The 16,685-nt window shown below is 53.2% G+C and overlaps 1 protein-coding gene across 1 annotated transcript; it reads right to left on the reverse strand.

Moving 5' to 3' along the window:
* Positions 1–3,312: 3,312 nt before the first annotated feature.
* On the reverse strand, positions 3,313–16,555 carry TTI1 (TELO2 interacting protein 1). The gene is made up of 7 exons (XM_082773260.1): positions 14,189–16,555; positions 13,574–13,762; positions 12,598–12,746; positions 11,604–11,744; positions 9,970–10,174; positions 9,141–9,228; positions 3,313–4,846 (listed from the first exon to the last, which is right to left on the reverse strand). Exons 1-7 carry the CDS (start codon positions 16,479–16,481, stop codon positions 4,612–4,614), a joined length of 3,300 nt encoding a protein of 1,099 aa, XP_082629386.1. The 5' UTR covers positions 16,482–16,555; the 3' UTR covers positions 3,313–4,611.
* Positions 16,556–16,685: the final 130 nt, after the last annotated feature.

Here is a 16,685-nt window from a genome sequence, read left to right on the forward strand (position 1 = left end):
AGGGGCCCAGCTGGGGCTGCCCTCGCGCTGCGCCCAGGTGGAGACGAGCATCAGGCACGCAGCTGGGGCTCGGTGTTAAAGGGAGGCTGAGCCACAGCAGGGTGGTGCTGGGCTGCGTGTGGGATGTGGCTCTGGTGAGTGGGGGCTGTGCTGCACCACGGGTGCTTGGGGTGGGTGCAGTGGGACCAGGCTCTGCCCCATCAGTTGGAGAGGAGCTCATGGGGCTTTGGCAGCGCCCAGCTCAGCCCTGCTGCCCGCTGGGCGAGCACTTGCGCTGTGCCGAACCCCGGCTCCTCTGGTTTATGGAGCTGTGGAGCTCCATCGCGCTCGCCTCTCGGTGTGCTGATATTAAGCAATTTGTCATGCATTAGAGTAACAAAAGCAAAAGCTGCTGGCCTGGTGTCAGCCAGTGCCGGAGGCAGAGGAAGGGCACGGCCGGGGGCGGCCACGAGAGCTGCTCTCGCCTCCGCCGCCTGCTGCGGGTTTCATTTGCAGGAGCCATGATCACACGGGAGGAAACTGCACAGGAGCCTATAAATACACCGGATACTTTGTCAGGAGAGAAATATTAACCGGCTCCAGGGAAAGGGGGCTTTTGTTGGAAATTCTGCTTTGCCACAAGCAATAACAGTGGCGGCTCTGTAGATCTCTCCCTGACGGAGCTGCTCGTGCTTGTGTTGCACTCTGATGCTTCTTGTCAGGGAAATGTATCTCTGGGGTGGGAGGAGAAGGGATGGGAGGAATCAGCTACCACCGCAATAAAAACAGTCTACAGGGGAGGAAAAGGAAGAGCTGGAGCCGCTTTGAGGAGGGTGAAAGGCTGCAAATCACCTCAAATGGCGAGCAAACAAATTGCTGTTTGGTGTAGTAATTTGCAAAACCTAGAGGCAAGCTTTTAAAAATAACAGGTTTTATTGGAAGAGATTCATTTTGCTGAGTTTATGGGAGATGTTGGGAGCAGGAGCGGAACGGGCCCCCGGGGGGCTGCGTGCCTGCCTGGGGCTGTGCCCCCCCCCTCCAGCAGCCCTGGGGTGCAGAGCTGCTCCCAGTGGAGGTGGCTGGGACGGAGCTGGCCCTGTCCCCCCCCACCCATGGGTGGTGTTGTGGCCCCCCTGGCCCTGCTGGAGCCGGGCAGCCCTCGGTCCGACAGGGCCAGGCGAGCGGGCTGAGCTTAGTATGCAAGTCACTGCCGGGGAGGAGCCGAGCCTGGTGGAAATGCCATCTCCACACAGGCACTCTTCTGACCATTATCCTGCTTCAGACAAAAGCAATTTACTCTGCCTGTAATAAAGCAGGGGTGATAACGAAGCTGGGAAGAGCTGTGACAGGCGGCTGTGTGGCGGAGCGGGCCGGCCCCTCTCCCTGCCGGCCTGCAGGATGGCCGGGACGCCTGGGGATGGCAGCGCCGGGGGTCTCGGCACTGCCACTCATGCCAGAAGCTGGCTGGCAGGATGGGACATGGCCAGGCCCCGGGACACACAGTGTGGTGACCCAGCACCCCGACCTGCTCGCCACATGGGGATGGCAGCGGATGGCATGGAGCCCAGGCCCCACCGCGTGCCCCCTGCCTTTTGGGGTGACCCCCTGTGTCTGGCCATGGGGTTGGGGAGCAGCAGCAGTGAGCCCAGCCCGGCCCCCCCAGCTCGGTGGGCTCTCTGTGAGCGTACCCAGCCCAGGAACTGGGCGGCTGCTTTACTGGGCCAGCAGGAAGCCCGGGCTGAAATGACAGCCCGAGGGCCCCTTCCTGATTGATGCAGCCGCTTCCAGTTGTTCCCCTGCCACCAGCTCTGCCACATGGGGAAGTTTGTAATTAGAACTTCGCTCGTTCCTCTCCCGTTGCTGCAGCCCTCCTGCCGGTTGTGCCATCCTGCCGAGAAAAGGCAGCCGCTGCCTCCCTCACACAGCCCGCGGTCAGGGAGGGATGTCGGGGTGGTGGCACCCCAGGATCGGGGGCTGGTGGCCCGATCCCTCTGGTAGCCTTGAGCAGTGGTTCCCCACCGGGCGAGGAGCTCGGGGATGGCTGCAGGGCCCAGGGCCTGCCTTGGGGGGGGGGCTCGGAGCACCACAGGAGGTGTGGTGGCTTCCCGAGGAGCAGGAACACCTCCTGGGACGCTGTGTGTGGAAGCTGTGGTGCCACTGCCCCTCTGCTCCTGCAGTCATCTGTGCTGGGTCCTGAGCAGCAGCGGTGCTGTGGGACCGTTCCCTTCCACAGCCAGGGCCTGAGCCTCAGTCCTCCCCTGGCGTCCCCTCCATGGGTGCTCATCCCCGAGCCGGGTCCCTCCAGCACCTCGCGGTGGGCCTGGTGGGGAGCCTCGGAGATGCTCCAGGTCACTGGTGTGAGGGAAACGGCAGGATCCGAAGGTGCTGATATCCAGGAATGGGATCTAGCATGCTTGTGGCCGCAGGGGAATGCGGAGCAGCTGGTGTGAGGCCCGGGCTTTAATGCTACAAAAAAGCTAGAAGAAAGGGTACTGGTTTTTCTTTTTCAGCTTGCCTTGTGTCTCAGCTGAGGTGACTCCAGCAAGGCTGGGGCACTTCTGCTTCCCAGAGGTGACAAATCCAAACGCGGCCGAGCATGTGCTGATGGATCGTTCATCTGGAGCCTGAGACGAGCTGGTGAAGGCCGGTAATGGGCAGGGTGCTCCTCACCGGGCTGGCTGGGGGCTGCTATCAGGCTGCAGAATGGCACGGGTTTCCCACAGCAATGTTTAACTTGTACCTCTCTGGCAAGAGGCACAGCCCGTGACAAGCCCGTGACAGCCCCATACTGCTGGCTACAGCGAGGGCAGGGAGAAGCAGTGGGTGGAGAGACCGAACAGATGGCTCGGGCAGGAGCAGCGAGTGCCATTGCTGTGCTGCTGATTCGTCTGATGCCGGTCTGATGCAACGCCTGCACCTGACAGAGGAATTTTATAAAGTGCTACAACGATCTAGAAATTTCTGCAGCAACCCCGGGAGTGCTTCGGAGACCAAAGGTAATATTTCACCTGCCTGCTTCTCCCATCTTCCCGTCAGATCAGCTCTGAGTGGCTCCTACAAAATGCAGCCCAATGTTAAGCACTGAATATCCATTTTAAAAAGCATAAGGGGTGAAAGCTGAACCGCAGCCTTGTCCTACTTGGAACGAAGCCACCAGGCTGTGTCTTCCTGGGAAAAACAACCAGGAATAAAGCCTAAATAACAGGAAGATGAGGGGAAGCCATCTCCAATGAGGGGTGTGCACAGGCATCAGCAGCAGTCCCCTCGCTCCCAAGAGCTGAGATGCCTTCTGGATGCTCACCTGGGATCCCCAACAGAAACACACAAAGCCTGTTCCCTTTAACAATCAGTTTATTGCACTGTTTTTATTCAATTTAATTTCTTTTTATATTTCTCAGCTTGCTTCCAAATTCATTGTAAAGATCTGTCCTTTCACTTCACTAGCATAAAACTTCCACAAGCATCTGTCTGAAAGGAGCCAGTTGTCCCCGGGTGAGGCTGACGAATCCAGCACACGGCGTGGTCTGAGAGCAAACAAAGCACTTGCAGACAGCCTCGAGGGAAGGAGCCCCAAGGATGTGGGGCTGGGGGGTGCCCCAGTGCAGCTTCCAGGTGAGCGAGCGGTGAGGCTGTGCTGTGGTTCTGAAGTCTTGGCAGGGGCAAAGCAGGACTTGCAGATTCATCTGCTCCCCCACTGGCTGCACAGCACCAAGGTGCTCACACCAAGTGTCACCATCTGACCTGGTAGGCACCCGCCAGGGAAGCTGTCCTGGGGCAGGGGCAGACGCTTCATCTAGTCCTTGGGGCGGGTGTTAAAAATCTGGCAGGTCTGAGAAACAGCCTGCACAGAATAGCTGCAATCTGGGCTTATTCCCAGATTCTTAAATCACTTAAATAACTAAACCAAGGCTGGCTGTTTTCTTAAAAACACTCTCACAGCTCAACAGTGAGAATGAAGTGGCACAATCCATTTGGCCAGTTTTTGCAAACTGTAAGGGAAGAGCCTTGGTATTTCTATGGGGATATGGGGATGCCATTCTTGTCAGCAATACTGGTGAGGAATTACTGGAAATGCATTTAAATCTTGTTTTTAGTATCAGTTAGTATCGGACAAAGATTTCTGATGTACCCAAAACTAATGCCTCTCCTGGAAGGTTAAGGCCAGAGAAGAACTTTCATTTCAGGCTGGGAGATGACTTTCCAGGTGTGAACTGGACAGAGCACTGCAGTTGTGTGGGGAGTCAGAAGTGTGCGTGTCAGGTGCTGAAAGGGCACCACCCAACAAGCAAGTGCTGGGAAGGAATTTCTGGAAAAACACTTTGTATGGAAGAAACAAATGTGCTGTGACCCTTGGATTTCCTCCAACACCATGTGCAGAGAAGTACAAGCCTGAAGGAACCAGGGTACGGGTAAGGTACCCACCTCATTTTCATACACTTAAAAAACAAACAAACAAAAAAAAAAACAAACAGAAAACAAAAAACTTTTGCCCATGGGCAAGGTGTCTCAGCCAGTACCCCAGCCCATGCGATGGTTTTCCCTGGAATTAATCAGGGCCTAAATGTCAGGATTTCTGTAAGTGAGAACTATCCTGGTGGTTCTCTTTCCTCTGCCAGCTGCTGTGCGGGTCTGTCAAGCAGGAGATGCCTCTTGTGTGCCAGCCTGCAGCACTCTGCTCTCCTGTTGCTGCAGCTTCTCCAGCAGGAGCAGGACGTTGTCAGTGAACTCATTCCGCGGCCTCCCCATCCCACGAAGCTTCACAGGCTGCAAGCTGGTGTGGGGAGGCTCGTACAGCTGAGGGCAGCAGACCTCGTTCAGGAGGAGCCAGGTGCTGTCAGGGTCCACATGCATTAAGTGGAGGAAAACACTTCAGAAAACAAGGGGAAGAAAGGAAAGAGTAAGGAGAAGGCCTTTTGATTTGCGCCCAAGAGGGTCATTATAGGCAGCTACGGAAAGCTTTGGCATTGTCTGCAGCCTCTGACAATTGATAGATTTGGAGGCTCATTAGACAGAGTCATTAAGATGGTTCCTGTGCCCAAGAGACAGCTCAGTGGTTTCAATCCACCACTGAGTGACAGGAAATAGTTCTTATGCTGCACAGTATATTATTGGCCTCAGTACAAAGCTGGTGAATAACTGACCCGGGCTTTGGTCTCAGCATCACGCGAGGGGGGTGCTAAACTCAGAGGGTCACCTCTTCTGTGGGTGAGACTTGTGCTTGCAGAGCCTGCCTGTCATTTCCAGAGGAAGACAACCTGAACGCGCTCCAACGTGATCGCTGTGTTTGGCAACAGCACAAAATGCCTTCTTTGTGGTACAGCCTGGCCCAGGTGAGCCGAAGGGTCTCTCTATTCCCCTAGCTCTCTGATACTGCACCTACGCTGCCTGGGCAGGGAGAACTTGCCTGCCCCAAGTGCCAGCCTCCCGGGGCTGCCAGGCTGAGCAGGAGCATGGGCAGCCTTGCCAGGGCAGGCTCTGGAGCTGCCACCTGCTGAAAGCCCTGTGCTGCTCTCCAAGCCTCGGCAGCTGCCAGCGCTCTCCTGGTGCTCGTTTGGCCGTGGCAGTGGGAGCAGCAGGTCCCTGGTGGCGTCCCCTGGCTTGTGATGGGCACAGGGCTCAGCCTCGCTCCTTATGGCTGGGGATAGTCCTGGGCAAGACAGATGAATGGGAAGAGAATGGGGAATGGCATTCAGCTGGCGTTGGCTTTTCCAGCACATACACAGCTTTAACTCTTACATTCACAGCGGAAACGCCCTGGTCTTCAGCCTCGTCTCAGTCTGGAGGGAGCAACCCTCGAGAGGTTAGCTGGTCCCTGGAGGACCCCACGGCCCCTCGTGCCCATAACGGCCTGAGGTGTGTGATTATCTCCTGCTAACCCAGAGAGCTATGCAGTTTAAAGAGCAACTTGACTTTAACATTTCCAAACTAACTCTTGGACAGTTCCTAAGCAACCTGTTTCCATGGCAAAGAAACCTGGGGTTAATCCAGGTTTGTTTTCTGTTTTGGCTTTTTTTTTTTTTTTTACTTAAATATAATTTTATTGAGTTTTGCCTTGTGCAGGTGGCTGTTTTAGTGTACCTCAGCCCAGCTTGCAAATGACAGCTGTCAATAAGTATCCAATAAGCTACACAGTCAAACCAAAAGAGGTCTAATGCTGTGTAATCAAATTTGGTATCTAAAAAGATCCCAAAATAGCTCATATTTGTTCCAGTTGTGCTAAACAACTTGTTCTACTGGCACAAAGCAGAGTTAGGCTATTCTGGTGCCTTGTATTTTCCCAAGCTCTAAGTAAAGCCACGGCACAGTGTGAACAGGCTGGCAAAAGGACAACTCTTTCTGGCTTTTGCAGCTATGTTGGATATTTAACTAAATACAGCTCACCACAGACTTCAGTAAGAAGCGGAGAAATTATTTCTGCATCCTAGAAAAAACATTCCTATCCAGAACGCTGACTGAAAGGTCAAATGGTAAACTTCACAGACTGTAAACATTTATTGAAAAGGAGTGTAAATTTCAAAACAGTCACTTCAAACTGGAAAAAACGTAGAGCTATTTGTAAAGTGTTGACATAGGCCAATGACAATTTCTTAATCTCTTTTCCTTCAAAGTTTTTTTTCTTCCCCCAAAGTGAGAAGCTTGTCAGAGATGTTGCCACTTAATAAATTGATCAGAAGCTCAGTTTTACACAATGTGACTTCCAGTTAACACCATTTCCGTAACTTTGTTCCCAGGCTGTGTCCCTACAACACAGCCCCTTAGCTGCTCAAGTGTTTCTGGTTGCTTTACCCAGGGGTACATTGGTTTATTTTCAATAAAAGCAAAGATGTATCTAGTGTTCCCTGGCATTCCCAAACTCCTCATTTTTATTTTTATTTTTTAAATTTAAACAATATTTTGGTAATATTTCTCTTCTGGAATACTACCAGCAGTCACAGTAAAGCCTACTGTCCCATCCCATTTTCTCTTTCTCAGAGATGCTGGGGCTCATTTTTTTTCCCAGCATCTATTTTTGCCTCTTGAGTATTGCACAAAGCTGCATTTACCAAATTCACTTATTCCCACTGCTTCATCTAATAAAACTACAGGATCCCATAAATGGGATTAAATAGCCTCCCTGGAGCACGAGAACATTCCTGGAAGACAGACAACCTCCCCACACCCTGTGCTTTTTTTTTTTTTTGTGACACCAGCACCTTGGCCCAAAATTCCTGCTCAGTCCTTTGCACACTCAGAGAATCTTCACTTTAAAATCAAAGTCAACGCAGGGAGTTACTGCAGCTATAACTGACTTTGTAAGAGCCAACCTTCCTCCTGGCAGGTCACAACTCGTGAGTTGTGTAAGAATCCAAAAAGGTGAGCAAAGGCCACTCAGTATAAATCAATACGGCAAGCTGATTCCAAGCATCCTTTTACTTTGTGTGATTTCTGTAGTGATAAAGCTGAGTTATGTGATGTATGTTGGCACTCAGGCTGTGGCTAAGATTAGTTCTGTTCTATCTGCTTTTAGAAGCATTTAAAATGCAGAAAATTTCATGTAGCAGGCTGATAATTTGCCCTTGTCTCAATGCAAAGGGCCCTACATGTGACAGTCGAAGTCAGTTTGCAGGATTACTTTCAGACACATGGAGAGCAAAGAAAAGGACTGGAGCTCACAGGAACCTGGAGGTTAAGCAGCCTAAGAAAGGAAGCTGAAGCATGGCTGAGAAGTGATTCTTATCCTGCTGCTAGTTGACTGTTACAGTGCAAACTAATTTTGACTTTTCCAAACTGAAACCTCCTATCAGTCGTGCACACTGTAGGTGAAAGTGACTGCAACATGTTTAATGCTGATCCAGCCTGGCTCCAAGACCAGGGGTTAGATAGGACTAAAATAATAACAAATTAAAAAAAAGGGTGACAAGGACTGTAGGGAAATTGTAAAAACTGCAATTGTTAGCATATGCACGGTTAATATCAGGCCAGACATGATGCATGTGCATGTGTCTGGCCAACAAAGGTAATTAATCACACAAGACCCTGTTCCATTCAGTAAAATATGTCATGTATGGTGCATCAAAGGCATGGGGGGAGCAATGTAATGTGGCATTTTTCTCTTAAAAACATATATATATATATCAGAAACCTGTCTTTGCTGACAGCTTTGCTCCCCTTTCTCCAACAGCAGTGAGCTTGCTTCATAACACACCTTCTAATAACCCTACTGCATCGCAGGGCCAATTCAGTATTCACTCCCCATCCCTGTCGTGTGGGGGGTGGAAATTACACAGCTCTTCAGCCTGCTTTGTTAATGATTTAAAAGCTTAAGTTTCCAAATAGATAAATCCCGGTGTTCTGTTTCCCACGCCAGCATTGCTTACACAGATGCACGTTATATTCTATCAAGGGTATGCAAGCCTACAGCAAAGAACCCCTTTGCAGAACAAATGCTGCTGAAGCCTGTAGCGATGCAATAAAAGCCACTAAGGTAAAAATAAACCGACTCTCACCAACTCAGGAATACAAACAAAGGTACAGCTACAGCTTCTGAGAGCTCCCTCTGTCTAAGCTGCTGCCCAGCCACACAAAAGCTCCTCACACCTCGCACACCCCTGGGAGGCCTGCACTCAGGTGAAAGGGAGCTGACAGCTTTTCCCTTTTTAACATTCTGCCCTCTGAAATCCGCAGTGCCTGCTGAACCTGCTCACAGCTGGCTGCCTCTCCCATTAGAGAGGGACAGTGGGCCACAGAGAGAGAGTGGCTCTTCCTTGTCCTTCAGCAGAAACGGAGATGTGTGGCTTTCCTGTTCATTTTCTGCATTCTGTAACCGGACTCATTTTGTCTGGTGAAATGTCTGCCCTTGTTTCCAGGTGACAACGTATGGCAGCAGCGATCTCTTATCCTGACAGCAGGAACATGTTGAGCAGGATTTCGAACACCAACTAGTCAAGTATGTCTGTCAACACCTCACAGGGCAAACGCATGCTCACCTGAACTGTTTATGCTCTTTTAACCTCTCGCAGCCTTCTCAGAGCAAGGGCTAACCTCTATGAGAGACCCTGTTCTACAGGACACAGATGTGCTGGAGGACGGAATGAGAAAGGGGCAAAAGGAAAGGGGTTATCTTTCTCCCCCTCTTCCCACAGTACTTGTACACCAGATAGACCTGCATTAAAAGACATTACCTCTGGGCAGCTTCTTGCAACTTCATGGGTTGCTTGGCGCTGAGGTAAATCAGGCAAGCATCTGCCACTTTATTCAGGTCGCTCTCACCTGCAGATGGAACAGAAAAGAAGGGTAGGAGGTAACCTACTCAGCTGCTGCCACCTAATTGAATCTGCTCTAAATTGGCAGCAAGTGGCTTCTGAGCCTTTGAACCGCCTGACCCAGAGCTCTACTGATCTCCCCTCTGGAAAACCTTGCAGTAGAGCTAGGAAAGCAATCAAGGGCCTTGAGACAGGAAAACAGGAACTAGCCAGCAAACCCTCTTCCTCATCAAAGTCAGCTCCAGAAATTTAACCTAGAAGAATTTCAGAGAGTTTCATTCCATAGAAGAGCAGGACGTGCTGCATGTAAAAGGTCATCCAGAGAGATGCTCCAGCATGGAACCAGGCAGCTTAGCCAGCAGTCTCATCTGGTTTCCAGTTCTTTCATTAATTACGAACAAAGCATGACCCAACGGGTCTGGCTGCAGCAACTCAAGCACTCGACTTTGTACCCACTTCTCATGCACAAATGAGATGAGCAGTCAGGTTCTGCACGGTACTGGGAAGCTCTCTCCCTCTTTGTGTCTTGGGGAGTAAGGAGTGAGTAGCCTCTCTTTACCGAGCTCTGAGAGAGGACAGATTAAGGCCAAGCAGGGCCTGAGTGGGATGAGGCTGGAGAAGATCCGGAAACCAGTCCCATGGGGCAGCAGCAGGATGAGAAAGCAGGACAGGCCTGGTCAGCCAAGATGAAGAGAGAAGTCACGTTGGGCAGAGATCTCGTACAGCCTGCACTTCCCCTGGTACTCACCCATGTCCAGCTTCTCGCACAGAGACCCCAGTCCCTGCAACACAGCCAGCTGTAACTTGAAGGCAAGCGTGTGGCTGTACACAGGCCCGGCTCTGGCACTTGCTGGGGCCTGGCTGAGGAGGGAACTGGTCAGCTTAGGCAGGACGTCTTTGGAGAATCTTTGTCTCAAGAAGTCCCCACACTTTTGAGCCAGGGTACACAGCACCTGGGGGAGAAACATCAGTTACTGGAGGATGTGTGCCTACAGGTCTGTGAGCAGGCTCCTCGAGAATATTGTTCTCAGCAATGCTGGGGGATAAAGCAGCTCCTTTGATAACTTCTTACAGTTGAAAGCGATGTGATCTCACTGCCTCCACTTCCCACAGGAAGCAGAAGGCAAACACTTGATGGCGAGGCTGACCGAGCTGCTCCTTGCTCTTCTGTTTCACCTTGTTAACCCCCTGGGACTGCCTTTCTTTCCTCAGCATGGTAAAAGTACGACTGACTCGTGAAGGCCTATTTAGAACTGCTGAAGGAGCCCGATGGAAGATGCTATTAACATATAAATCACCTGTGTGGTGGCAACAGCCCATCAGTACCATGCCGTGTAACAGGAAGGCCAATACACTGCAGCATGGGGCACCCAGCACTATTGGTGTGCACCTAGGATAAAATCCAAACAGGCCTAGAGAATGGCCTTAAACGGGTATGAAAATGAAGGGGGGAATCTACAGGGCTCACCCAAGTGGCCAGAACATGGCTCTCCCTTGGAATTTCACTGAAGTTCCACTAAGTGGTCTTAGTGGGCTGGACTGAGATCCTGGTTATGTTGTGTTTGGCTTACACTGACACTAAATTTACTGTCCTCAGATGTAGAAAGGTAACACTCACATGGGACTTCTCACAACAAAACCCAAATGCAATGTTAACTGTAATTATCCTTTGAACTTTCCAGTACTTAGTTTTTAATGCAGTGATCTCGTCCTTTTTAGAGCAGGCACACTGAAATTCTAGTGCCTGGCTTCTTGAATCTGGGGAATCAAAACTTTCCTTTTATTCACACTGAAGGATTTGAAAATGAATTTCATTCTGCACAGCACAGGAAGCCCTGTGAAACTCTGGGGCTGTCAACCTTGGGCATCACGTTTTATTGGTTAACTTGTGATTCAGGACGAGAATGCTGTCAGAAGACATGGCCAGGAACTCTTTTAAAGTGCTATTATGAGGCTAAGTCTTTGCTTAACCTCTCCCCTCCCCTGCCAATGCCTCAATTGCTAAACGTTCCCCTCTCTTCAGTCTAAGCCTTCCAAAGGGGGTTACTGAGACTGCAGCTCCAGCAAGGGCAAGTTGTACTACGCACTGCCGCTGACAGTCATCTGCTTCGGTGGCAAAAGAACCACTTTGCTCTTCCCTGCAGTAACTACAAACACTGCTGTTTCCCCCAGGAACAATGTCAAGGTTTTATCTGTGGACACGCTGTGGCTAAGAGCGGTACAAGCCCACCCAGTGCAGGGTGGCGACCCTGTGATCCGAACAACACACACAAAAAAACACTCTCCAAACTCAGCGCTCCTCTCACTGGCCACCGCAGTGCCTGAGCTGCTTGCCTTCGAAGCAGCAGCTTGAAGGCTGCTGGCAAAGACTCACTGCTGTACCTTGAAGGCTCTCAGCACTGCCAGAGGGTCGTCGCTGATCAGCCGGGTGACGAGAGCTGGCCAGACACGATGAGCCATGGGAAGCAGATGGTTTCTGTGAGGATGCAGCATGGTTACACAGAGCTCCAGCACGTCCAGGACCTGCGTACGGGGGGCAGAGGACAGACTTTCAGAGTGCTGCAGTGCCAGCAGCAGGCATTCATGTGGGGGCCCAGCATCACAGCAGGGAGCAAGGAAAAAGAAGGGATTTGATCCAAGAGGGTCCCATTTCACCTCAGCATGAGTTGGGATAACTGAACAGAGCACGGAGCTCAGGCCTGCTCTGAAAGCACCGAGCAGCCCAAGGACATAACCCGGCCGTGCTATGGGGCCAGGCAGGAACCAGGACACAATTTCCAGGCAGGCTCTGCAGGCTGGGCTGTGCACTAGGACCCTACTGCTCCTGTTGCACAGCAGCAAGATCACCTTGTAGGACTGGGGATGCTGCACTGAGAATCTGGGTTATGCCTCACTGCTGCATTTTCTGTCTTGCTTTGCAGTTTAAAAGGAGGACACCTTCAAAAGATTTTCATAATTTGGAAAAAAAAAAAAAAAAAAAAAGACAGGCTTTTAGCCATGCTTATCATAACCCCAGCACTTCTCAAACGTTCCTTAGTCTGTGCACTACAGTCTGATGAGGAAGGAGGACGGGAGGAAGATGCCTCTCCTTCCTTCACCTCAGGCTGAGGCACGAGACCCGATGGCTGTGTGTGCCAAGGGAAGGTGCCCGCCGTGAAGCCACCCTCAGGATCAGCCTGGCTGCCGTTCCTGACGCTGCCTGCGGGAAGCTGCCTCCCTTCTTCCTGCCAACACTTGGCGGGGCTGTCCTGGTCAGGCATATGGCAGCACTGCCCTCGCTGCAGCAGGAGGCCCGACGTGCACCATGTACACGTTGAGGAGCCACCAGCCCCCCCCACGGGCACCACCTGTCCCCTCAAAGCCGGCGGTTACTCACCTTCAGCCGCACACGGAGGCTCCTGTCAGACAGCAAGTGGATGCACCTTCCCATCACGTCTTTGGCCAGCTGAGCGTGGCTGGGCAGAGGAGTTTCTCCTTCTGTGTCAGAGTTGCTTGGCTCAAGTTTAGCAACAGGGGGAACCTCATCTGGAAGACAAAACTGTTACTGAAGCCATGAAAAGGACTTGGAGATTCTGGGAGGTCACAACACGCACACAAAACTGCTCCGCAAATTCCCAGTTGAGACCTTTGGCATTTTTGAGCATGCTTAGATATAAATAGATATGCCTGAGCTCTGCGTGTTCAGTGGCAGATTCAGATTGTGGGACTGGGGAAGTTTTTGGGACTGGGGAAGTTTTGCTTTCTTTACTGGACAATGCAATTGGTGTGACATTTGCAGTCTCTCTTCACCCCAGAGTTCTTTATCTCCCATTGATTTTTACTGAAAATGAAAAGCCAGGATATTTAGAGATGAGGTATTTAAAGGTCAGGATTTCGGCACAGCCCAGTAAAGGCTAAAAAGTTCCCTGTATGAATGCCTGCAGGGCCTTTCAAGGCAAGGTGGGAAGGAAGCAGCAGCGTTATTAGCCAGGAGAAAATGGTACAGAAATTCCCAAGAGAGGCTGAGGAAGATGCAGTAGGAGTCTGGAAAGAGGCAAATTTGGGTCCTGAACCCCACGTGCCTCTTGAGTGAGAAAATACCCAGGGGTTTTGTGTCTTAGAGCTAGACCAAGCCTCAATCTGCAAACATTTTACTTTTTTTTTCTTTTTTTTTTTGCCCCCTGAGCACAGAACAAAGCAAGAACACCAAGCAGCACCTCACATGAGCTACAGTCGGCTCAAAGCAGATCTGAGACTATCGTGAGCATGTCAGTCTTTCAACCCAGTTCTCCCCCAGCATCCGCCACAAGGAAGCCTCCCAGGTCACCGTCCTCTAAGCTGCAGACAGTCAGTCAGTCACGCACAGTACTGACCTGCCTCCTCATCACCAGAGTCAGAAAGGTTGCCCTCTGCAACCTGCTTCTGTCTGACATAGTCGAGGAAGAATTGCTCCACTTCTTGCCCTGTTATCGCCGCCTGCACCTGGCCCAAAGTCCCGCTCTGCCTCTCAGCAGCCTGCCTCCGCTGGGGCTCCTCGCTGTGGGACATCCCGAACCACTTGACTGCAAAAGAGGAACTGAGATGTCACCGAGCATTCGCGGGCCCTTCCTGCAGGTCAGCAAGCTACCACGGGTTCCTTGGGAGAAGAACGACTGTTGAGCCTCGTGGCATTGAGCTACAGAGCAGGCACCAGCCAGCACATCACCGTGCCCTCCCTGATGGTGCACGCCTCGGACAGCCCTGAAGGATGCAGCCACATGCCCCAAGTGCTTCTATGGGGTGTTTCTGGGAGGAGCACACCCGTCCTGTCTGAGCCTTCAGGCCACGTCCCTGCAGCTCTGCAGGCCAAACAGAGACTGGCTGCGGAGAGCTGATGCTACTGGCAAGCTTTGCTTAAGCACTGGCCACAAGCAAGGCCAAGCTGTCATCCTGCTGTACCCTCTGCCACACCAACACTGAACGGTGCAAAGCAAGCATCGCTCGGGTACCTAGAGCTGCCACGAGTGAGTGGAGGACCCCGAGGAAGGTGGAAGCCTGGTGATTGTACGACTGATCTAGCGTCGACAGGACGTCTTGGATGACGTCTTCTACCAGCGGCAGCAAGCTGGCATCCGAGTGCCTCAGCATGGTGTCCAGCACCTGGGACGCGTGCGGCCGATGTGCCACGTGGCGCAAATTCAGGGAAATCCCGTTCACCAGGTAGTCAGAGTTCTCGTTGATCAAACACTGCACGGAGTCGTAACTGCAGGCCTCGCAGATGTCCACCAGCGTTCCCATCGCCGTCTCACTGATGAGCAGAGTTTTGTCTCCGGCCTTTTCCAGCACTGGGTAGAGAGCTGACAGCAGAAGCAACCGGAATTCTTTCCCGAGGACTGTGGCAAAGCAGCCGACCCCTTCCAGCTGGATGCAGATCTGCCAGATGTTGCTGTTCATGGTGCGGGTCGTTACACACGGGTCTGGGGGTGGCAGAACGCTGCCGCACGCAGCCCCGGGGAGGGCAGCAAGTCCTGAGTGATTCACGGAGAGCTCCTGGCTGGCTTCTTCCGCATCAATGCTGGTGACTAAGTACCAGTTTGCCTGGTCTGTGTACTCATCAAGAACGGACGTTATGGCCCCTTTGATATCATCCACATCCAGTGGAACTTCCCTCTGCTGAAGTACATCCACCCCTACGCCAGCAGCTCCTGCAATCAGCTCGTTGAGGACCATTGCAGCCTGCTTTCGGTACAGGGCAGACTCGCTGTACAGCCCCAGGAAATGATCCACCAGCAAGTAGAGGTTTCCGTAGTAGCCAAGAACACGGCAAACTTGCTGAAGGAGCTGGAAAACTTTTTCCTCTGTGAAGAAGCGGAAATATTTCTTCTGGCACCCGCCCTTCTGCAAACCATGCTGCAAGGAGCCCTCGTACCCACTGCCAGAGCCCCAGCGCCTGTCTTCCACTATCTTCACATCCGTCACGTCCAGCTCCAGAACTTGCATCAGTGCTTTGGACAGCCGGTGGAGGTGGGATGCGGAGTTGAGGACGATGTTAACCTTGGGGCCCAGCAGCTTCAGGTAGCCAAGCAATAAGCTCAGAGTGGCAAACTTGCCCGTGTCGTCCTGAGAGTTCATGAGGCGAGGCAGAGCTGTGGCGAGGGAATGGAGGTTCTCCGAGAGAACATCAGCAAGAGCCCTGTTGTGTGCTACCAGCTGCTGCTCCGCAATGTGCTGCAGAACCTCGTTACATCTGCTCTGCACTTCGCTGTTTTCGTCGTTAACCAGCCCGACCACGGCCTTTAGAAGATGAGTGAACGAGTCCACCAGTGACTGCCTGCAGTTCCTCACTAAGTGGTGGACGAGTTCCACCAGCTCCAGTCTCACTTTCCAGTGCGAGTGAACTGAAGATCGTTCAACAATTTTATGCAAGAGGAGAGAGAGTTTTTCTGCGGTATTTTTACTCCAGTCAGGTCCTCTATGGACCACCAGTTTCGATACTCCACTTTGTTCCCCTGACGGCTTCTCTTTATTCTCTGGGATCCTGGCTAGCTGCTCATCAGCCATGACCAAGCCAACAACCTGGTAGAACACCCTGAGGGCAGCCACGGTGGTTGCGTGCCCTTGTTTGATGTCCGCAGTAATAACTCGGGACAGCGCCAGAGACACGCCAGGCAGAAACGAAGCGAACATATCCCCACATTGCTGCTCCTCATCCTCACGGAGCCGCCTGTGCTGCTGACACTCGCACCGCAGGACGAGGGCCTGCAGGCACTTCAGCGCGGAGATCTTCAGCTGCCTCGCTCTCTCCCGCTCCGCCAGGCCCAGCAGCAGCGACACGGCGAAGCCCAGGAGGTGCAGGGCCTGCGGCCGGTACAGCGACAGGATAACGTCCCCGTCGGCCGAATGGATCAGGGCGTGCAGCGCCTCCACCACGGCCAGCTTCAGCTCCTCCGAGGCGGGTCCCGGTGCGGGTCCCGGTGCCGGGGGGGTGCCGAGGCAGGCGCAGAGCTCGGCCAGCAGCTCCCGCAGCAGCTCGGGGCCCCGCAGCCGGGTGGCTCCCAGCACGGCGGCCAGGCCCCGCGCCGCGCTCTGCACCAGCCGCTCCCGGCGGGGCCCCGGCGAGGCGAGGGCGAGGCGCAGCGGGTACAGGACGTACTCCTGCAGCTCCTGCAGCGCCGCCGCGCCCACCGCCGCCAGCCGGGCCCGCAGCAGCCCCACGTTCTCGGCCGTCTGAGCCTGGGTCAGCCGCACGCAGGCGGGCCGCAGGGCGCCGAAGGCCTCGCGGGGGGTGTCGAACACGGCCATGGCGGGGCCGGGAGCGGGGCCAGGCCCCGGGTCCAGGCCCAGGCCCAGGCCCAGGCCCGCGGGTGCCGCCGCCGCCGCCGCCGCCCCGGGCCCCGCCGGGCGCCTCCCCGCTGCCGGAAGTGACGCGAGGCGGCCCCGGGCCCGCAGCGCCACAAAGCACCCGAAGGGGCCTTGCGGGGCCAGGGCCGTCAGAAAAGTCGCGGC

Source organism: Aythya marila (assembly GCF_965140915.1).
Source record: "Aythya marila genome assembly, chromosome: 16".
Lineage (NCBI taxonomy): Eukaryota > Metazoa > Chordata > Aves > Anseriformes > Anatidae > Aythya > Aythya marila.

Coding starts and splice junctions, on each gene's coding strand:
- TTI1 (XM_082773260.1), bottom strand. CDS start 16,481: ATGGCCGTGTTCGACACCCCCCGCGAGGCCTTCGGCGCCCTGCGGCCC. Junction 12,747..13,573: donor CTCTGGTGATGAGGAGGCAG/GTCAGTACTGTG, acceptor TTTGTCTTCCAG/ATGAGGTTCCCCCTGTTGCT. Junction 4,847..9,140: donor TTGCAAGAAGCTGCCCAGAG/GTAATGTCTTTT, acceptor TGTTTTCTGAAG/TGTTTTCCTCCACTTAATGC.